Genomic DNA, 21,303 nt, shown 5'->3' on the forward strand with positions numbered 1-21,303 from the left:
TCCTCTCTCAGTGTACTTTCAACCATAAGGCAAATAACCAAACCACATGAACATCTAATAAAAGATATAAACAATGAAACACTGATCCAACATTATTCTTGATTGATGGATCATTTGATTTTACACTTTTACCTGAATGTGGCTCCTTTTTTTTGAAAAAACTTCCTTATATCCATTACGAACCTGGCTGTCTCTATGTACACACACATTCACACAACAGGAGTTATAAGGTTAATGGGCATTCAGTCAGTTAGCTAGTTAGTATCCGTTTCAAACAGGACGGTGGTAACAGCAGTAGGCTGCCGACAATTTAAAGTTTTCGATTTTAAATAGGCTATATACATTTTAATGGGAGCAACAGGACGGTCAAATGTCGCTGAATTTACTACAGAGCACGACGGATTGTAGGGTAGCAAACATTGTCGAAAAAAACACGCTTTCAACACTGCAGGTTACCTGGTGTAATGTTTTTCAGCTAAAAAGAAACATGGTCTGACTCCTACCTAACTATATTAAGAGTAACTGAAGGTTAAATGCAGCTAACATGTCCTGTTTTAAGCCAGGCACTCACAACTCCGCTCTGCTGCGTCTCAGCCACCATCGCTCTGGCAGCGCTAGAGCCAGAGTAGGAGAGAGGCGAGCTGGAACAAACCATTTTGGGAGGGGGGGTTATCTATACTTTTGTTGTTAAAATGTTACGTCTCAAACAAGTACAGTACTGTATACTTTTTATATTTTTAGTAGTGAGTCACACAAACAGCAAATATTGTCAAAAAAAAGTAAGAAATCTTTGGGGGTGCTTTGATTCATTTTCGGGGTGCTAAAGCACCCCCAAAAATGGGCTAAAATCGCCCCTGGACCAAACACTGGACAGATGACAACCAGATCAATACTTCCCTGCTGGGTCGTCATTGGTCGTCTCTTCTTTGAGGCTGACAGACAAGTTGGAGGACCAGCGCCTCCAACTGGTGTGGAGTGTGCATCACAATTTCCTTACTGGTTAAATAAAAACCAGGTCGTATCTCACACTAACTAGTTTTTATTTTTTATTATGGCAGCTCCATATTCAACATTCTTTATCCAGTATATCCACTTTGCCTCCACTGCACATGTACAAACAATCAGTAAGTTGGTTTTATTAGTTTTTGTGGTTTCTTTTGCAATCCTCAATGGGAAATAGCTACAGAGGTGACTTTCTGTCAACCATATGTATGCACTAATATAAATAATATTCAGCTTAATGGAAGTTTTTATATGCCAATAGTTTTTTTTTTTAATAGCAGTGTTTTGTTAGTTTATCTAACACTGCTTCACCTAAGGCGTTCTTAACAATTTCCTGGGTTTTTTTTCTTTTTTTTTCACTTTTTAAGGAAAAAGCACCCATGCTTTTTTGGTTAAAACCATATGTTGGAAAACCTCTTTGAACAAGCCCTGTAAGTCTACTTCACTTATTTTGTTCTTGTTAACATACAAAACAACCATGGAGTAGTAGTCAGTGTAAACTGATCGGATCCTAGAAATTTATTTCTGTTCATCTGGACCCAGCGTTTAGTAGAAACATTTTCTCACTTATCTATGTGACTTCTTCAGTTTCAGCCGACTGCAGGATTCACCAACTTTACAAACAATACGCCTGCATAACGACTAAAATAACACCAATAAGCCAGAAGCTTCGTTTCAATAAAAAAAATTCAAAGTGAGAAAAAAAAAAAAATGTCCTAAACAGATTCTTAAATTTACTTGTCAAGACAGGGTAGGGCTGTGGAATATGCAACATTATTGCATATGCAAAAAACATGTGACAAGTGTAAGCAGCATTACAACTGAAACCTCACTGCTCTTGCTGAACAGTGCTGCACAGGGCCCTGTTCCAAAGGGCTTCGGAGTTGACGTAAAGTGGCGATGTATGTCGGCAACCTTCCGATTACAAGGCGAGCTCCCAACTCTTGAGCCACGATCGCCCCAAAGACTACAATGAGAATAGAAACAGAGCAGTGTGGCTGGTTAAGTGGTGCAGTTGATAATGAAAAACATGCTTTCATTTTGTACTTTTTGGTATGAGTACTATTCATTGTGAGACGAGGAATGGCTGCATTCACCGCATTATAAGATCGTGAAAGATAAACTCTTAAGCCCCTTCTCGTTTGAGAGATGGTCGATCCTTTTTTACACAAACGGCCTCCTGCTTAAAGCAGGGTACCTGCCTCGAAAGGATTTGCGCATCATGAACATATAAAGAGTGAATTTGAAACATATTGAGCAAAAAATTTTGTAAAGACGTGATATATAACACAAATCTAGATCCTTTATTTTTCCCCTAGAATGTTTTAGCTTCCATCTTGTTGTAAAAGCCAGACCCTCTGCAAAAGTCTGCAACATCAGTATAAAATTTCTCTGGGAACCAAGGTGATATTGGTAAAACAAAGCTTTTCTTGCTTTCTTTGTGACCTGTGCAGCTCAGCAAGCACCGTCACTGCAAGCACGTGGCCAATTGCCTGCGATAGAAACCGAGCCTAAAAAAAGGGTTTCTGTTATAAATTTTTAATAACAATAGCGCCCATTTATTTAAATATGCGGTGCTATATAACACTTACAGTATGGAGGATTTGTTAATACCTTTCATTGGACATTATAATACCTATATCGCCGGCCAAAGAAGCAGAAAACAACACCATCACAAAAACAAAAAAAGACTTTTAAAAGGGGGCTTGGCGTTAAGGCATGAAATCTACGCACTTCCGGTTACTGTTTCCCCAGATTTCACGATGAAACTAAGCGTGGAAGTAAAAAAAACAACAACAAACTCCATACTTTTCCGTGAATATTAACAAATAAAAAACAAACACACATTTTTTTAATCAAATTGATACAATTAAAAAAAATAAAATTAAGAAATCCTAGTTCGTATTAAACCAAAATATCCTGTCGTTATATTGAATCTCGTGTAACTGCTGGTAAAAAAAACATTATAACTGATATTTTAATTACTTACACAGCGGAGGTAGGTTCAAGTAGTTTTATTTTGAAGGGTTGGTGACTTCTACGGAAGTGAAGATGTTTTGTTGCGGTGGCGGAAGCACAGGCCAGGGAGAGTCACACTCGCGGGAAAAATGGCGGAAACGTGTTCCGTGTTCATGCGACCTCCAGCAGCGGTTCAAAACGGTGCCTCCTAAGCCTTGTCCTGTTTTTGTGTGCATGCGTGAGTAAAAACCTTGCGTGCATCGCGCACTTTAGCGAGTTGCACATCTCGGCATTTTGTTAAAATAGGTAGGATCTGTTTATTCGGTTGACTCGTTTTACGTCTCCTTCCTGTTGAATATGCTACACTGAAAGTTAAATAGAGGTGTTGAGTTCTTTGTGCTGCTATATTTAAAGATAATATTAGCAAAGCGTACAATCTCGCTCTCTTTTTTAAGTATTCACTTGTGCGTTTAACTTAATAACGGGTAACGAAGTAGCGTCGGATTATGTTGTGCTGCTTCTGTGTCTTGAGAAAAATAATCTGTTTTTTCAGTTGTCTAGGTGTGTCACTTAATGTGTAAGGCTGTGGGTTAAAAGAGGCATGCAAGATGGAAAACGGTATGTATCACAGAGCTATGCAATGTCTTTGTGAATAGATACTGACCTAATCTGATCTATAGTGGTCTGTTGCCTGCCCCCTCAGATACAGTGGAGTGCTCCACCTCTGGCCACATCAAGCAAGTCATCAGCCAAGCAGTCACTGAAGAATCCCAAGTCAAGGCTTTCCATTGTAGTCACTGTGTGCTGATCTTCAAATCCAAGGTGTACCTTTTTGAACACCTCAACAAGGTGCATGGCCTCAATACAGAAACTTCTCTCAGAGAGGCTGGTTTATGCCCTGGGACTGACAAAGCCAACACAGAGAACAGCAGCAGCAGTTCAGGAGATAATTTTAAATGCCAGAGCTGTGATTTTAAAGCTTGTAGTTGGGATGATTTCAGTGAACACGAGGAACTGTGTCACAAAACTTCAGAAAATCCTAACGTGTCAGGAGGTGTCATCATTTCAGAAAACCTCGACAGCACTTTAAGTGTCATTTCAGCAAACCAGAACAATGAAGCTGCAGGAACATTGGAAGATCCATCAGTTCTTTCAGATATTTCTACCTCAGAAGGGAAATGCATGTTAAAGGACCTGAAAACCTACAAGAGACCATTGCAAACCATTACGAAGTACTTCTCAGTGTCATCTGAATCAAATACAATGACTGCTGCAAAATTAGCTGATGGCACCAAAGGAACTATCATTTTGCAGGAATCTCCTTCAAGCTCCTGTCCAAACAGTAGTGGTGTGTTTAAAGTCACAGCAAAGTCTGTGATAGATATCACCGGAAGTAAGTCGTACCATTTTTTGCACACTGACTTGACTACTGATTTGACACCATCTAAAACTCTGGAACAATTCAGAAAAGAAACTGTTCCTGACAGTGCTGTGAAGAGATCCAGTGGTAAAAGTTCAAAAGGTCATCCTGTCAAAAAAGCCAAGTTGGATAACGAAGAGATGCTCACAGAAAAAGAAAATGAAAGTAGACAGCAGTCATCCAGCAGCAATGAGTTTTCATTTGAAGTCAGCGAAGATGAAGACGAGGCAGACGCGCCAAAAGTGTATTCTTGTAAACATTGTGACTACAGTGACGTGGGCATCAGGCGAATTTCTGCCCATTATCAAAGTGACCACCCTTATATCAGATACAATTCTGTCTACATTCAGGACGCAAGTGATCACGGTGCCACCTTTCGTTGCTTGGAGTGTCCAGTTGAGTTTTTAAGCACAGCTGACCTCAAGAGGCACTACTTGGAAAATCATCCAGATGCCCCAGATGTATTTGCCATGAAATCATGTGGCCTCAGTTTGGTTTTCAAATGCTTTCTCTGTAAATTTACTACCAATCTATTGAAGTCCTTGAAAGAACATTACAAGGCAAAGCATGCAACATATGAAGTGGAGAATTCCTTATTGTTCTGCAGATATTCAATGTCTGAATGCCAAGAGGAATCGTCTCAGCTGAGTCTAGAAAAATCAGGTGGAATTTCTCCTGAGCGTGCCCACACATCCCAAAATTCTTCCTCTAAAAGAGCAGACATGGCCTTGTATAAATGCCAGAAATGCATGTTTAGTCACAGGTCAGTTGTTGCTATGCATGTTCACTACCAAAAAAGCCACCCAGATGAAGTAATCACATTAGATAAAATCAAACAGTCAGCTTGTCCCACATCACATGCAGCATCAGAGATGACATCTGAGAAGTGTTCAGATTCTGTGATTGTAGTAGATCATTCAGAGACCACACCAGAACCCTGTAAGAATCGTTCAGAATCTTCCCAAACCACGAAAGGGGAATCTTCGAAGTTTCCAACAAAATCCAGTAATGAAATTACTAATGAAATTACTACTGGACTGGACACTTCCTCATCCAGTTTACCAAATGAAACATTTTACTGCCAGTTCTGCAGTTACACAAGTACCAAGGTTAAGAGTATCCTTGGTCATCACAATGCAAAACATTCTATGGATGCACCAATAGGTACTGATGATGTCCTATGGTACAGTGCTGAGATGCAGAAACGTCAGAGTGAATCTAAGATGTCAAAAAGTCCTTCATCTTCCCAATTTAATACTAGTAAACAAGTGAAGATGTGCAGGGAAAAAGAAGATCTGTATAAGGAGGATTACACAGCAGATGCCTCAGAAACAGGAGCGAGACAGGACAAGTCCTACGCATGTCCAGAAAACTTGTTTTACTGCCACAAATGCAACTTCGGAAATCCATCTATAAAAGGAGTAATTAACCATCAGGCTAAGATTCATCGAAAGTGTAATTCCAGCACTAAGTGTGTTCTTGAATATACAGCTTTAATCCATGATGAAATCAGGAAAGCAAATGCAAAGGATTCCTCTTCTTCCCATCTACCTCTTCCTATAATAAATGAAGGTGAAGAAAAAGCATTTTTTTGCCACTTTTGTAACTACAGGCATAGTACTTTGGATCAGGTAATGCGCCATTACAGCAAAACACATCATGGATTTAAGGCGAAGCCTTCAGAAGTCCTTCTGCATACATCTAAGATCCATGATCAGGCACAGAAATCTCCTCTAACATCCACTCAAAATGAAGAAGCTGCTCAGGAAATCCTCAAGATGAAAATGAATAAGAAAAAGAAAACAAAGAAGCATTCAAAATCGTTGGTCATTTCAGCAACACCCTCGGTGACAACCCCACACACAAAGAGGTCCCTGAACTGTTACAGATGCGCATACAATACTGACGTGATATATGCTCTGAAGACGCATTTAAGGAAAATTCACAAAGTAAAGCGTACAGTCACAGATATTTTAAGATATTATTTTAGACAAGGATCATTAGAGCCCGGCTATTATTGTGAATTCTGTGTTTTCAGACATGAAAAAGCTGCAGCAGTTTATGAGCACTACCAGGAACGCCACCTAGGACGTGTCCCCTGCGTTGAGTATGTAAGTACTCGGTTATATGCCGGTCCTGAAATGGTCCTTCTTAAAAAGAAGAAGCCTGATCTAGAGCAGAGTGGAGGCAATGGCACTGAAAACAGATTGATATCCCAAAGATCTGGACAAAATAAAGCTGGTTTATCTTGCAAAAGATGCTCTTTTAAAACTAACTCTTTGTCAGATCTGGCACACCATTACCGAACGGTTCATCCTTTGAGTGCAAAACTTTCCAAGAAAACAAGCGCAAGCTGGCGGGTGGAAGACCAAAGTGACAGACCTGGCTCATTTGACTCCTACCAGTTTGGTAAATCACAGGATGAAGCAGAGGCGTCCTCCACAGTGTTCAAGTGCCTTTACTGCTCTGCAAATTTTAATAGCAAACACGGTCTCCACATTCACTGTGGAATGAAACACCCGGAAGCTGTAATCGAAAAATTTGAACAAGAACAAAAACCAAAAAGGAAGCTCCAAAAACGTCTGCATGTCTTTAAGTGTCCGTATTGTACCTACGTCAATACCGTTTATCAGGGTGTTCTCACTCACTGCCAGATGAAGCATCCCAACCTCCCATCCAGGGCCGATAGTCTCCATGTGGATATGGTGTATGTTGAAAATTTGGACGAAACCCAGAAAAGCAGTCCTCCTGGTGAGACTTTGAAACTTTGTGGACACATGTGTAAAACCTGTCCGCAAATCTGCGCAACGCTGGATAAATTGAACAAACACTGCGAGCGAGACCACAAGAAGACTGGTGTAAGCACAGCACAAAGCACGGCCAAATCTGCTCCTAAGCCATTAGTTAAAAGTAAAATACTTCTATCTAAAGCCTACAGTACACATGGATCTGTATCAAAGACTTCATTTTTAAGCAAGAAAATCTATGCCGTGATCAACTGCCAGCACTGTTCTTACACATGCACCACCAAACTTGCTCTTGGTCGCCATTTGTTTGCTAACCACAAGCATACTATTTCAAAGGACTGCGTATACAAATGTGTGCTGTGTTCTAAAGTTTACTTCAGGAAAAAGCATCTTGGAGGCCACTATGCAGTGACGCATGGAAAGGAGGCTTATTTAAAATACTACGTGCCCATATACAAACAGCCTCTCAAGAAGACAGCGCCATCGCCGTCTGAAGACCCATCAACTCAGCAACAAGAAAAAGCCTCTGAGACATTTAAGTCTTGCATAACAGCAGAAGAAAGCCTCTTGATCTACAAGTGTCCAAAGTGTCCATATGTGAATGCTAGCTACCACGGGACCCTCACTCACTGTCAAATGAAGCATCCAGGAATTGTAGTCCGGGCAGATGAACTTGAGACAGGTGAAGTCTTTGTATCAAACATGGTCAATTGTACTTTAGGAAAAGGTTCTAATGAAAGAGGGTACTTGTGTAAAAAATGTTCACAAATCCATGGATCACTGACAAAACTCAATGCTCACTGTAAGAGGGTTCATCATGACACAGAAGTGTATGAGCACACTGACACTGAAAGCCAGCCGGTTCACACATCTCAGGGCTCAGCACGGGAGGATGCCTCTGTGAAAAACAAAACTTCGAGAGAAGTAAGCATTGCGGAAAGTAGACAAGCTCCACAAACGGAAACTCCTGAGGCATCCCCGTCAACTTTGCTGTCCGGCCTCCGCAGCAACAAACAGTTGTACAAGTGCCAGATGTGCACCTATAAAGGACTGTATCGAAAATACCTCCAGTGCCACTACAAAAATACTCACAAATTGGATGCAGTCAGTATTTACAAACTTCTTGAGAAATATAATAAGCGTAAATGGAACTTTCCCAGCAACGTACTTAAATCAGGCAACAGCACAAAGGTTAAATGTTTGAAATGTCCAGAATTAACGTTCGAGTCGTCACAGCTGCTCATTGACCACTATAGTACTTTTCACCGCTCAGAGTGGAAATTGGACTTTACTGTGGTGTCACTAGGATCAACGAAAAAGAAAACCACAGGGGTTTACAAATGTGACCACTGCAACACACAATTAAATGGGATTAGAAAGGTGTGTTATCACATGGATCGCCACAGAGCAAGGATGCTAGAGAAGGCCAAGGCTGTGCAGAGAAAGGAGTCGCTTATTAGCACAACACTAGAGCAAGAATCCAGCGAGGTAAGTTGATGCTGTAATTCCTGTCTACACTCTTTGTCTTCTGATCTACTTGTGTTATTTGACCATTACTGTGATTTTTTTTTTCCAGCCCTGCAGGCAAGACGAAACGACCACATTGGAAACTGTGAACGAGGTTAATTGTTGGAACGGAACACCAGTACAGAGCGCTGCTACATCAGAACTCTCTGATGTACAGCAGCCAGAACTAGAATCGAATGGAGACAAACACACGTGTAAACAGTGCGGCCGGATGTTTATGTCATTGAAAGGCTTGCATTCACATGAGCACAGCCACGCAGCCCTGGCAGCCATCAAGAAACTGGACAATAGCTCCACATCTGGATTAAAACACAAGTAAGAACTTTGGGCTTTTTTTTATTGTTAAAAACTAAACTTAAAAAAAAGTATTAATAATACTATTAAAGCAGTCACACCATTTTGCCACGCTTTTTTTTTTTTTTTTGTGGGCTCACTTAAAAAGTAACATAGCCAAATGGAAATTTTAGCAGTTGGTCTTGTTTAGTCTGAAAAAGTACAGTGCCTATCTGGGTATTGGAAAACCTTTGCAGAAAAGCTTCTTTATCTCAAGATTTTCACTTCCTGGTTAAATAAAAAGTTAGACTCCCCTTTCCCGCTTTCCTCAATTCCACCTCTATCCACTCCTGTATAACTTTAAACTGCACAAGAAGACCGTTTCCTCATAAATCGAACCAATGGCTTTCCGACAAGAGAACCAAAGTAGAGAAATTATACCTCCTTTACAGATTATAGGAGTTACTTCATCTACTCTCTGTTTGACTAATGTATCTTTCGCAGGCTTGTTAAAATTGAATTTTGATTACTTTATTCGTTAAAGCAAGTCCCAAACACCCCAAGCTGTATTTTTTGTGAGAGTTGAATGATTGTAAACCTTTTTTTTTCATTTTACCTCACCAGCATTAGCAAATATCTCATCCACAAATCTGGAACTCTGAGACCTTTTCTGTGTAGTTGCTGTACCTATCGGACAACAGTCTTTGGCCTCTGGAGGAGTCATTTTATGAAAAAGCATAATGGTAAGAACTCATTTGTAACATCACCAGTGGTATCTTATGAGCATTAAGTGTCAAATGCATTGACTTTGATCTGCGAACATTGATTTCAAAATCATCAGAATTTTTAAAATTAGTCTTTTGTTGTAGATTATTAGGATACGTTTTCTGTATACTGGATTTGGTCAAGATAATATGAGTTGTCACAGGTGCGTTTTATATTAGAAGCTGACTTTAACTGTTCAGACTGGGATGGTTTTGGCTTAGTTTTAAAGACAGCCACATCTTTCACAAGAAGGGGTTTGAGAGATTTCGTGTGGCTTTATGTCTGCGTTTATGTCTTTCATTTTTCATTTGTTTATTCTTTTGCTGAATGCTTAGATCTCATCATGGCTGCAGCTGAGACTGAAGACAAAGATGAGAGTGAAGAGAGGTTTGATAAGGAGTCCTCTAATTCATCAGAGAAAATGAACAGCTTGCCTGAAATTGATGAGGGACCTGAACTGATTAAAGGCAAGTCATCTCATGTTTTTTTTGTGTGTGTGTTTTTTTTTTTTTTTTTGTAAACGTGGTCTTGGTTTTCATAAAACAAACAGTTTTTGGTTTTGTAGCAGTACTAACAGACTGTGGGTCCTTGAAACTTTGACAGGATCTCTGTACTTGGAGCCCCCAGATGTGCGGCGCCAGTTAAACCACTACACCATGATGGCACACAGCAGCATCAAATCTAAAGTGAACGTGCAACTTTCAAAATTACCTGAGAACAGCGTGCTTCACTGTGAGTTCTGCAATTTCAGCACTGGACACCTGTCTAGTATCCGGCGGCACTACCTAAATCGGCATGGAAAGAAAATCCTCAGATGTAAAGACTGCAACTTTTTCACAGGTTTAAGGTAAGATGCTGCAAGAGTTTGTAGTTTTGTGTGTACAAAAGATTTTTGGCTTTTTTTTCTTTAATAAAATTTAGTGTGTTACTAAAAATCTGCAAATTGTACTACTTAGCTTCAACTATTTAGCTTTTGTTTTCGAAAATGGAAAATGTACATAAATGAATATTTTTATGTAAATATTCGTTTTCACATTTGTTTTAAATGTTGCATTTATTCTCGCATTTTCATTTAGTATGAGTAATAATAATAATTGATACTTTTAATTCTGCATCATCATAGAGGTGCAGGATCTGACTAGTTTCTATAGTCAGGTGACATAATGCATTCCTGGTTTGCCTCAAGGAGGAGACACAAATCCCTTTGGGGTGGCATCGGGAAGAGAACCTGGCATAAAAGTGTGCTAAATCAAATATGCCGCGCTATCTGCTGTTTGAACCCTTTTTGAAGAAGAAGCTTCTTTTATTCAGATTTAGACATTGTTGTCAATTATTTTAGATGTATGGAAATAACTTGGATGAGTTTTATGAGGTATTTGACTTGACAGACATCTTGAATTTGTCATTTTTACTCATTACTCAACAGGAGTTGTCACCAAACACCGACATATTTGCAATGTTATCACTGATTTCTCCTGTTGTCATTAGGAAAACTCTGGAAATGCACATGGAGACGGGTCACTCTACCTGCCAGTCAAAGCCTACTCATCAGAAGGACCTCTGCTGCCCTTTCTGTCTGTACCAAACTAAGAACAAGAACAACATGATTGATCACATAGTCTTGCATCGTGGTATGTTGGAGCATTTGCAGGATTTGTAGGAACGTGTTCTGCTTTCCGATACCTGACGCTGTCACATAAGCATTCCCTTTTTTCCTTTTTTTTTTTCTTTACAGAGGAACGTGTAGTGCCAATAGAGGTTCGTCGCCCCAAACTGTCACGTTACCTTCAAGGCATCATCTTCCGCTGTCACAAATGTACTTTCACCAGTGGCAGCCCAGAAAACCTGCGTTTGCACATGATGAGGCACGATGACATCAAACCCTACAAGTGTCGGCTGTGCTATTTCGACTGCACCCAGCTGAGTGATTTGGAGGCACACCTGAGCGATAAGCATCAGGTCAGGATTTCTCTAAAGCCTTCTTTGCATCCTTGAAATTCCTTTGGGTCAAAAAACGTTGTTTCTTTAACTGATGGGCGGACGGTGCTTCTGTTCTACACACTGCTGTCATAACCATGAAGATTTAGAAAATCAAGCGAAAAGGAAGTTGAATTAAGTTATTTAAGCCTATAAAAAATGTAAGCAGCAATTAGATGTCAGACGTCAACATGTCTGATTTTTGAAGGGAGTAGCCAACGAAAGAGAGTGGGAGCATACATCCTAAAAATATGAATAGATATATAAAAATGAACATAAAGAATTCATCAGAATGACATTTTTAAATGTCAACCATGCATCTTGTTTAGTAGCACTGCATCACTTTCACAAGCTACATATAGACAGTGGACTTACTTTTGCAAAAGAATGGTTTTATTCACATATCACATTCGCTACAGAGACATTGGCACTGGGCCATTTGATTCCTTTAGTCTGAATGTTTTTGTAGTCCAAAAACTTTGCCACAAATCGGTTTAATATTGATTAAGGTTGTGTCTGCGAAGGTTCTCAGTCATCCAGGTCATCGTAGTCTAGAGTAGAGATGGCACGATACCACTTTTTTATGTCCGATACCGATACCGATATCATAAATTTGGATATCTGCCGATACCGATATGAATCCGATACAGTGTGTTTTTTAATCAATAAAACGTTTTTTTAATATCTTGCTGCATTTTGTATAAGTTTATACTCAAGTTTAAATAAATAACAACACTAAAGCTATTCTGTTATACCTGTATGTAAAAAATACACTGCGCCCAAAATATTTCATAGTTCAGCAACACTGATCAATCTAATAAACTTAAACCTACTCCATCCTCCCTATTCTGGTATTTTAAAGAGTACTTAGCAGAAATATCAAGCAACCTAACTAATAGGGTTGCAAACTCCCAGCAAAAAAAAAAAAAATAGGGAACCACCCCCCACCCTCCAGCTCATGATGCTTAATCGATGTAATCAAATTTAATTTGATGCAGGGGGAAAAATGCACAGAAAGAAATTATTTTTCAAGAATAATTAAATAGATTCAACATCTTTCTTCAACAGAATTGCAGAATTCACAGATGGTATCTTCCCAAAGGAAAAAGTAGTATAGCTTACTAGGGTATATTAGACTTAATAGTTACTATATACAGTAATGGACTTCTATATATTTTACATCAGATTAAAACTTTGGGTGTAAGAGTCAGATAATTATTTATTAAAAGCTAGATATTTTAAATGAGAATAAGAAAGAAAAGTATGTCGTTGTGCCCCCTTTTCCCTGTTCATGCCCTATCGGCCCCCCTGGCTAAACTTTGCTAGATCCGCCCCTGCACAGTTACCAGCTGTCAGCTACGTAGAAAACGATCCTGGTCTAGAAAGTAATATTAAATACATTCTAACAACAGCTTATCAAGCTTAAACGTGCTGCTGTTGTTCAGCCGCTGGTTTCCTCTTTCTGGTGAGAAGTGGGCCAAAAACTAAGAAGAGAGATGGACTCGCGACAGAAAAGCCGATCAGCTGATCATTGATCAGTTTCACGATTGAAGTAGCAGCAGGAGAGAGAGAGAGAGGCAGTCGCTCCATATATCTGTTGTAACGTGGGAATGCTTTACAAACATTCAGAGATGAACTTACACACTTGCTTTACTTCTCTCTGGGAAAACTTCCTCGGAGATGAAATGCTGGTTTGCTAGCAAGACTACAAATACACACAGTGGCTCTATCACGTGACGCATACTGCTGCGATGTGCTACGGTTATGAGCAGAGTTACGCCGTGTAGCAAGCTTTGTGAGGTGCTTTTTTGATATTTAATGGATCGGATTACATTTTTTATTTCTCGCCGATATCCGATCCAGTAATTTGGGTCAGTATCGGACCGATACCGATACGTAATATCGGATCGGTCCATCTCTAGACTAGAGATGGACCATTAAATATCAAAAAAGCACCTCACAAAACTTGCTAACTCGGCTCATAACCGTAGCACGTTGCAGCAGTGTGGTCACGTGATAGAGCGGCTGTGTGCTACCAAACCAGCAGTTATCCCAGAGAGAAGTAAAGCAAGTGTGTAAGTTCATCTCTGAATGTTTGTAAAGCATTCCAGCCTTAAGCTTAACAACCAATATATGGAGCGACTGCCTCTCTCTCTCTCTCCTGCTCCCACTTCAATCGTGAAACTGATCAATGATCAGCTGATCGGCATTTCTGTCGTGAGTCCGTCTCTCTTCTTTGTTTTTGGCCCACTTCTCACCAGAAAGAGGAAACCAGCGGCTGAACAACAGCAGCACGTTTAACCTTGATAAGCTGTTGTTAGAATTTATTTAATATTACTTTCTACACCAGGATCTTTTTCTACGCAGCTGACGGCTGGTAACTGTGCAGGGGCCTATCTAGCAAAGTTTAGCCAGGGGGGCCGATAGGGCATGAACAGGGAAAAGGGGGCACAAAGACATACTTTTCTTTCTTATTCTCATTTAAAATGTCAAGCTTTTAATAAATAATTATCTGACTCTTACACCCAAAGTTTTAATCTGATGTAAAATATATATATAAGTCCATTACTGTATATAGTAACTGTTAATTCTAATATACCCTAGTAAGCTATACTACTTTTTCCTTTGGGAAGGAACCATCTGTGCAGTCTGCAAATCTGTTGAAGAAAGATGTTGAATCTATTTAATTATTCTTGAAAAATAATTTATTTCTGTGCATTTTCCCCCTGCATCAAATTAAATTTGATTACATCGATTAAGCATCATGAGGTGGAGGGTGGTTCCCTATTTTTTTTTGCTGGGAGTTTGCAACCCTATTAGTTAGGTTGTTTAATATTTCTGCTAAGTACTCTTTAAAATACCAGAATAGGGAGGATGGAGCAGGTTTAAGTTTATTAGATTGATCAGTGTTGCTGAACTATGAAATATTTTGGGTGTAGTGTATTTTTTACATACAGGTATAACAGAATAGATTTAGTGTTGTTATTTATTTAAACTTGAGTATAAACTTATACAAAATGCAGCAAGATATTAAAAAACGTTTTATTGATTAAAAAAACAGACTATATCAGATTCATATCGGTATCGGCAGATATCCAAATTTATGATATCGGTATCGGTATCGGACATAAAAAAGTGGTATCGTGCCATCTCTATCGTAGTCTAAGGAGCTTGGAAAGAAAAGCGTCTGGACTTCTTTGAGTTGCTTGAAGAGCCAACCTTTACATGGAGGAAGTGGAAAGAAATGCTCTTGGCTCTTTTAAAGGGAGAGTACCCAGCCATTGGTACAGATATGTACACGACACCTGGGTCAAAATCAAAAGACAAGAAGTGGAATCCTTATATCCTAGAAGTGGAATCCTATAAAGTCAGCAAAGATGCACAGAAAAGACGATCAGACACCAGCGAGGGAGGATAAGAAAGACAGACGCAACAACATTGTCATCCCCTATGTAGCCGGTGTATCAGAGAAACTCAAGGTTCTCTCCAAGCACGACATCCCAGTGTACTTCAGACCCAGCAACCCACTCAGACAGAAACTGGTTCATCCGAAAGACAAAACTCCTAAACACAAACTTAACAACGTGGTGTATGCTGTAGAGTGCAGCGAGGAATGCCCAGACCTCTACATCGGAGAGACCAAACAGCCACTTCACAAGCGCATGGCACAACACAGAAGAGCCACCTCCACGGTACAAGACTCAGCAGTTCATCTGCATCTAAAGGACAAAGGACACTCTTTCGAGGATGCCAACGTTCACATTTTGGACAGAGAAGACAGATGGTTTGAAAGAGGAGTGAAAGAAGCCATATACGTCCACTGTGAGCGAGCATCTTTGAACAGAGGCGGTGGTTTATGACACCAACTGTCTGCCATCTATAATCCAGTTTTGAGATCCCTTCCCAGATGCCTTAATGCCCACTCGCATCCTGGGCCATCTGACCTCAGGAAATCACATGATAGGGTGGGGCCAGGTTTTACAATGAGCTCACCCGAAACCCTGGCTGGTTGTGACCCACACCCGCTTTTACACCTTGGCTCATGTGATTAGGTAGAGGATCATCAGGGGGTCCTTTGTCCCTCTTTGGGGGGAAACTCCGACTGGGTTTAAATCTGGGACTCTCCACCATTTGACCCTTAGAACTGAAGAAGCTTCTCGGATGAGAGGTGAAACGTCTTCAAGCAACTCAAAGAAGTCCAGACGCTTTTCTTTGCAAGCTCCTTAGATTGATTAAGGTTGTGCCTAATGGAGTGATGCAGTGCATATCCTAGCCCAATTCCTTGGCTATTGAAAAGTGCTACATTTACAGGGATTAAACCATAGGTAATGTCAAAGATGGACAACTACTGTGACATTATCCGTTGGTTTCTGAAATTGTAATTTGATGCCCCAAGATTAGCATTTTCACCACAACCATCTTAGTTTCAAAGAATAAGATGTGGTGAGAAGGAGAGGGACTGACTGTGAAACTGCTATCTCTATGCAGTAAGCAGACAAAAGATAATCCAACATTTTTAAGCAATTTAAACATGATTTGCAAAATAGTTGTAATAATGTTTTACCACCCTGGGGCGCCTCTGGCTACAATGTAGCTTGCCATCACCAGTGTGTGAATGTGTGTGTGAATGGGTGGATGACTGGATGGATGACTGGATGTGTAAAGCGCTTTGGAGTCCTTAGGGACTAGAAAAGAGCTATACAAATGCAGGCCATTTACCATTTTTTATTCAGTATGCCTCCAAAATCAGGGACTAAGCCCATAAACTCACCACGAAAGTGTTTACCATGTCATGTCTGTCTTCCCATAAACTATAGGACTGGGAGTCTTATCTCAACCCCATAACTCCAAGTGTATTATATTTGATAAATTAGTTTTTCAGGCTTCTACATCATCAGTGCCCCACCCCCACCCCAATATAATGTGTTGGAAAAGTGTATCATAATTTGGACCTTGATTCTGTCTATGCAGGTCGTGAGGAATCATGAACTCGTGGGTCAGGTGAGCCTTGATCAGCTGGAGGCAAGCGTTGATAATGTGCCAGTAACAAAAGAGGAACATTTGTCTAACATGGACCAGCTTGATGAGGACAGAGAAGATGTAGAAATGGAGGACCTTTTTGCAGACTGTGATGAGGTTCCACAAGCTGAGAACCTGGAGGAAAACTATACCACAGAGAAAAGTGCACTCCAGATCAGGGAATGCCAGGAAACCAACGGAGAAAGTCCTGGCGAGACTTCCGAATCAGACATTCAACATGAAAATGCAAAACCAAACTCTACTGTCCAACAAGAGCTGCAAAAACAAGCAGAGATTGTGTTGCTAGAGAATGCAAGAGAACAGGAGACAGGAAATGTGGAACAAAGTGTAACAGAAGTGAAAATTACAGATACCCCATGTGAGGATTACGGCAATCCAGAGGAAGAGAGGCAGACAAATAAAAACCAAGCCCAACCTAAATTCACAGAATCTGGAGACAAACAACAAACGGAGACAGGAAATGATTTCAAAGTGGATGAAGAAACACCAGCTCAAAAGCAAGACGTTAAAGCACTTGAGCGTAAAACACTGAACATCGAGGCAAAGGTAGAAGATGACATACTGCATCATATCTTACAGTTGGCCAATGATGACAGCAAGATGCATAACAAGGCAGATGAGGGTAAAACGGTTAAGATGGAGAAGGGCACTGAGGCAAGTGATGCAAGTGATATCCCATTAGCTGAAGAGAGCAACTTCCCTTTGTTCCAGAATCCAAAGAGTCAAGTTGGTATAGAGGCAAATTCAGCCTTAACAAAGCTAAATATTGCACATGTAAATAACACGAGGACAAAGGAGAGTTTAAAAATTGAAAGACATATGTTAACCCTCCCGCCCACTTGTGCACGACTTAAGATGATCACCGGCGATATTTTAGGTGTCTCGTTTACAAAATTAAAGCGGGAAGAAGTGCACACTCAGCAAAGCAGTGAACAGGAACCTAAACCTTGCACAGAAATACCAGTACTTGAGAAAGAATGTCTGAAGAAGGAAGTGCACTCTCCTGAATGCTTCAAGGAGGAAGAAGAGAAAGGTCCTTTTGAGCAGAAGCAGAAACAAGAATCTGAGATGCTCACAGAAGACAAGGAACGACACCAAGATCAGGCGCCTGGTGACCACGACGGGATAAAGGAGGATGATTGTCTGCAAGAGCATGAAGGTAAAAAGAAATTATGAGAGTGAATTAAAAGATTCGTTTTTGTGCATTTTTGTAAGCAAAACACATATTTTAAGTACACTTAAAAGTACACACTTAAGTACACTTTAACACTTGTTTAAAGTACAGAAAAAGAGACGGTAAATGCAGATATTGGGCAATATCAGTGATAGAGTTATGAAAATAAAAGTGCTCCCTCTTTGAATTGTAAGGTTTTATGTGTCAGGACTTTAGATAAGTACAATTAAAGATGAACTATTATGTCATTAATAATTTAACAAAAAAATGAGCCAAAATGCAGAAGCAGTGTGGAAAAACTAAAAAGGCCATCTTTGCTGCGTCTATAGGATGTAAGAAGGTAAGTAACAGCCAGATGCTACAATCATCAGCAAGTATGGTGACCTCTATGAAAACAAATTGTCTGGCAGTTCATTGGTCTGATTCACGTGTGTGATAAAACAATGCACAAGGCGAAGATGCTCAGACAAACCAAAAAAATATATGTAGAAGAGCTACATCTGGGACTCTAAAGGCTTCAATAGCGATGTCTAGCGATACTGCAAAGCATCACGTTTGGAGAAAACCAAACAGGATAACAGCACAAGCACCTTGCAGCACCTGTCAAGCAGGGTGGTGGAGGGGCGATGATTTAGGCTCGTTTCCAATCCACAGGACTGTGGCTGTGCTTAAATGAATGCCTGAAAACCTCAAACTGAACTGAAGCAATGTTGTAAAGACTGATAAAGTCATACAGACGATGAATGCTGTTAAGAATGGTTCTAGAAGATACTGAATATAAGGTGTACTTACTTTTTCACACACTGCTTCTGCATTTTGGTTGAGTTTCTGTTAAATAAATGTAATATATGTAATACATATAGTGTATTACATACATACAGTGTTGTTATATTTTCTTATTATGTGCTGATATGTAAATCCTTAGAATTGAAAGAGGGTGTACTTTCTTTTTCACATGACTGTATCTTAGTGCATTCCTAATATTAATTTGAAAAATTAAATTAAAAAAAACAGGACTGTGTGTGATTACAGACAAATCTGATGATAAAAAGTGATTCAAAGGAGGTGATCTATCTGTGTGATCATTGTTTATTTAGTCGTTCAAGCAAAAAATATGAGAACTTCTTGGGTTTCAGTTTTTCTTATCTTTCCTTTTTAGTATTTTAGAAGTTCTAATGGTAATTTTTTACTCTTTTTCTGAGCTTTTATCGACTTTTTTGTGATAACTAACTGTAGGTAAGTATTGGGTTGTGAACATAAATAGATTTTGAGGAATCTTCGGTATGGGATAATTACGTTGTTGATTTGTTTTCTTTTGTCCCCTCCCTCAGATACAACAACACAAGAACCTGCTGAAGTCCTGTGCTCCTCGTTTACAGAGCAGAAACGATTTACTTGTGAGTTCTGTGGAAGAAACTTGGTGAACAGCTCTGAACTGAAGCGTCACGTCATGCGGCATGGAATCTAACAGTCTTTTCCACGTTTTTTTTATTTGGGTTTCCATTTTATGGAAAGTTCCTTCCAGTGTTGTGTTGAGTTACGCATTTTAGATTTTGTTATTCTGATATCTTATCTAACTGTACGTTTACATATTTACGTTTCCTTTTTTTTGTGCATTTTTAAACCTTTTCCTATAAAATGATTTTATGGTAAAGCTGTTAAACATAGGTGTGATTCAGTAAATAAAACTTTGAACCAATATGGTGAATGTATTATGTGTGACACACTGTATTTAAAATCTTTAGAATTTCTTTTTGTATTTTTTTTTTAAACACTAATGGATAATGGCCGTGATCAACTGTCATCCAGACTTCATTTTTATTCCTGTAGTTTGTGCAGGGAGGTATTATTTATGAGAAGTTATTACTGTAAAATCTGCAGAAACCTCTACACTGTGAACTAATTTTACATGAAAACGTTTACATAGAGTTAAATACCAGAACTGAACCAACTTCCATAACAGAAAGTTAATTAAATGCTGCCTTCGGGTGTTGTTTGGTATTTCAACACACTTTTATTGTGTATTTTGTACTGAAAAGGAAAATAATTGACAGTAAAATATCAGTATTTAGTTTGGTATTCCATGTTAACGAAATTTTGTTTTGTTTTTTTTATACTTCAATTTGTTTTGAATTTAAAGTGTGTTTGCAGCACCTGATATTTATTTTCCTCCTAGCTTAGAGTGGCGCCTTCTATGAAAGTGGTGAATTTAAACATTTTTAGTTAATTTTGCTATTACAGTAGATGTCACTGGTGTCAGAAAAGGCAGTACATCTGAAGACACAGACTCGTGCACAATAGGTCATAAATGATTAATAAATGGTCCATTTTTTTTTTTTCAATTTCTTGAACAACAGCAAAAAACGGACGCAGGCTGGACCAAGAACTAATCAGGGACATTTACAGAAGACTGAAACAGAGTTAAAGTTTAAAAAGTTAATGTATTATGAGACCACGTGGGTTCATATCCTTGTATTATAAAACATGGATGCTTTGTATTAAAAGTGTTGCCCTGTAGCAAAAATCAAATAGTGCATTAAGAAAATATAATCTGGTTACAACAATAAATGTTTGATTTCAAATGTCTTGATTTAAAGAGCAATGTGCACATTAGCTAAATAATACTGTGCAAATGGCTTACCCACCCCTCTTTTTTTTTTTAATTTTTGATGTGGATATAGGAAATGGGTGTAGCAAATTATAAAAATGTGAAAATAGAAATACAGTATACCGAGAAAAAAGTCTGATTGGACATTTCTGATGAGCCTGAAATTCAATACTTGGTATGGCCACCTTTTTTCATCAACACAAACTAAACTCTCAAGGGAACAAGGCTAGGTGCCTTGTTCCCTTGAGTGCTTCTCTTGTAATTCTTTGGATGTTTGTTGACTTTGGTTTTGTTCTTTGTCAATATAATCCCACACTGCTTCAGTAATATTAAGTTCTGGGCTCTGGGAAGGAAAATCCATGACTTACTGGGTTCAGTTGTGTGTGTGTGTGGTTTTTTTCTATCCCAATATTCTTTCACTGCATGGGAGGTGTGTTTGGGGATCAGTTTCGTGAAAAATTTTCTTATTGCCAATCAGATGCTTTCCTACATGGTTTTCCATGTTTGATCAAAACCTTTATAATAAGATCCCCAACACCACTGGCTGAAATGAAACCCCAAACCATGACAGCACCTCCACCATAACCTCTTCTATACATATTGACAATTTGAACTAAACATTTCACATCTGGATTCATCCCTCTATAAGGACTTCTGTCACTGATTTTCAGCCCAGTTCTTGTGTAATTTGGCATACTGAGCATTTTCTCCCTGTTTTCTACCAATGGCTTCTTGACAGCCACTGAAACCATTTCAGCCAGGCATCAGCGAACAGAAAATGGATCGACTAAAAGGCTGTCTTTTCACTTTT

The 21,303-nt window shown here is 39.3% G+C and overlaps 1 protein-coding gene across 5 annotated transcripts; it reads left to right on the plus strand.

Annotated features, from left to right (window-relative positions):
- Positions 1 to 3,058: 3,058 nt before the first annotated feature.
- Positions 3,059 to 20,518, plus strand: LOC102780303 (zinc finger protein 462-like). 5 transcript variants are annotated; one of them, XM_087849302.1, is made up of 11 exons: positions 3,059 to 3,199; positions 3,515 to 3,579; positions 3,642 to 8,616; positions 8,705 to 8,970; positions 9,553 to 9,671; positions 10,029 to 10,160; positions 10,297 to 10,540; positions 11,182 to 11,324; positions 11,429 to 11,652; positions 16,642 to 17,869; positions 19,216 to 20,518. In XM_087849302.1, exons 2-11 carry the CDS (start codon positions 3,563 to 3,565, stop codon positions 19,350 to 19,352), a joined length of 7,485 nt encoding a protein of 2,494 aa, XP_087705428.1. In that variant the 5' UTR covers positions 3,059 to 3,199; positions 3,515 to 3,562; the 3' UTR covers positions 19,353 to 20,518. The 5 variants fall into 5 exon arrangements, with proteins under 5 accessions (XP_087705428.1, XP_087705431.1, XP_087705432.1 ...); XM_087849305.1 differs by having other exon boundaries at positions 3,105 to 3,199; positions 3,665 to 8,616; XM_087849306.1 differs by having other exon boundaries at positions 3,107 to 3,162; positions 3,665 to 8,616.
- Positions 20,519 to 21,303: the final 785 nt, after the last annotated feature.

Source organism: Neolamprologus brichardi, chromosome 12 (genome assembly GCF_056152115.1).
Source record: "Neolamprologus brichardi isolate AB-2024 chromosome 12, ASM5615211v1, whole genome shotgun sequence".
In the NCBI taxonomy this organism is placed as follows: domain Eukaryota; kingdom Metazoa; phylum Chordata; class Actinopteri; order Cichliformes; family Cichlidae; genus Neolamprologus; species Neolamprologus brichardi.

Excerpts from the sequence above, each read along its gene's own strand:
- LOC102780303 (XM_087849302.1), top strand. Across the intron at positions 8,971-9,552 it reads ACATCTGGATTAAAACACAA|CATTAGCAAATATCTCATCC; the intron begins GTAAGAACTTTG and ends TTACCTCACCAG. Across the intron at positions 10,541-11,181 it reads AACTTTTTCACAGGTTTAAG|GAAAACTCTGGAAATGCACA; the intron begins GTAAGATGCTGC and ends TGTTGTCATTAG.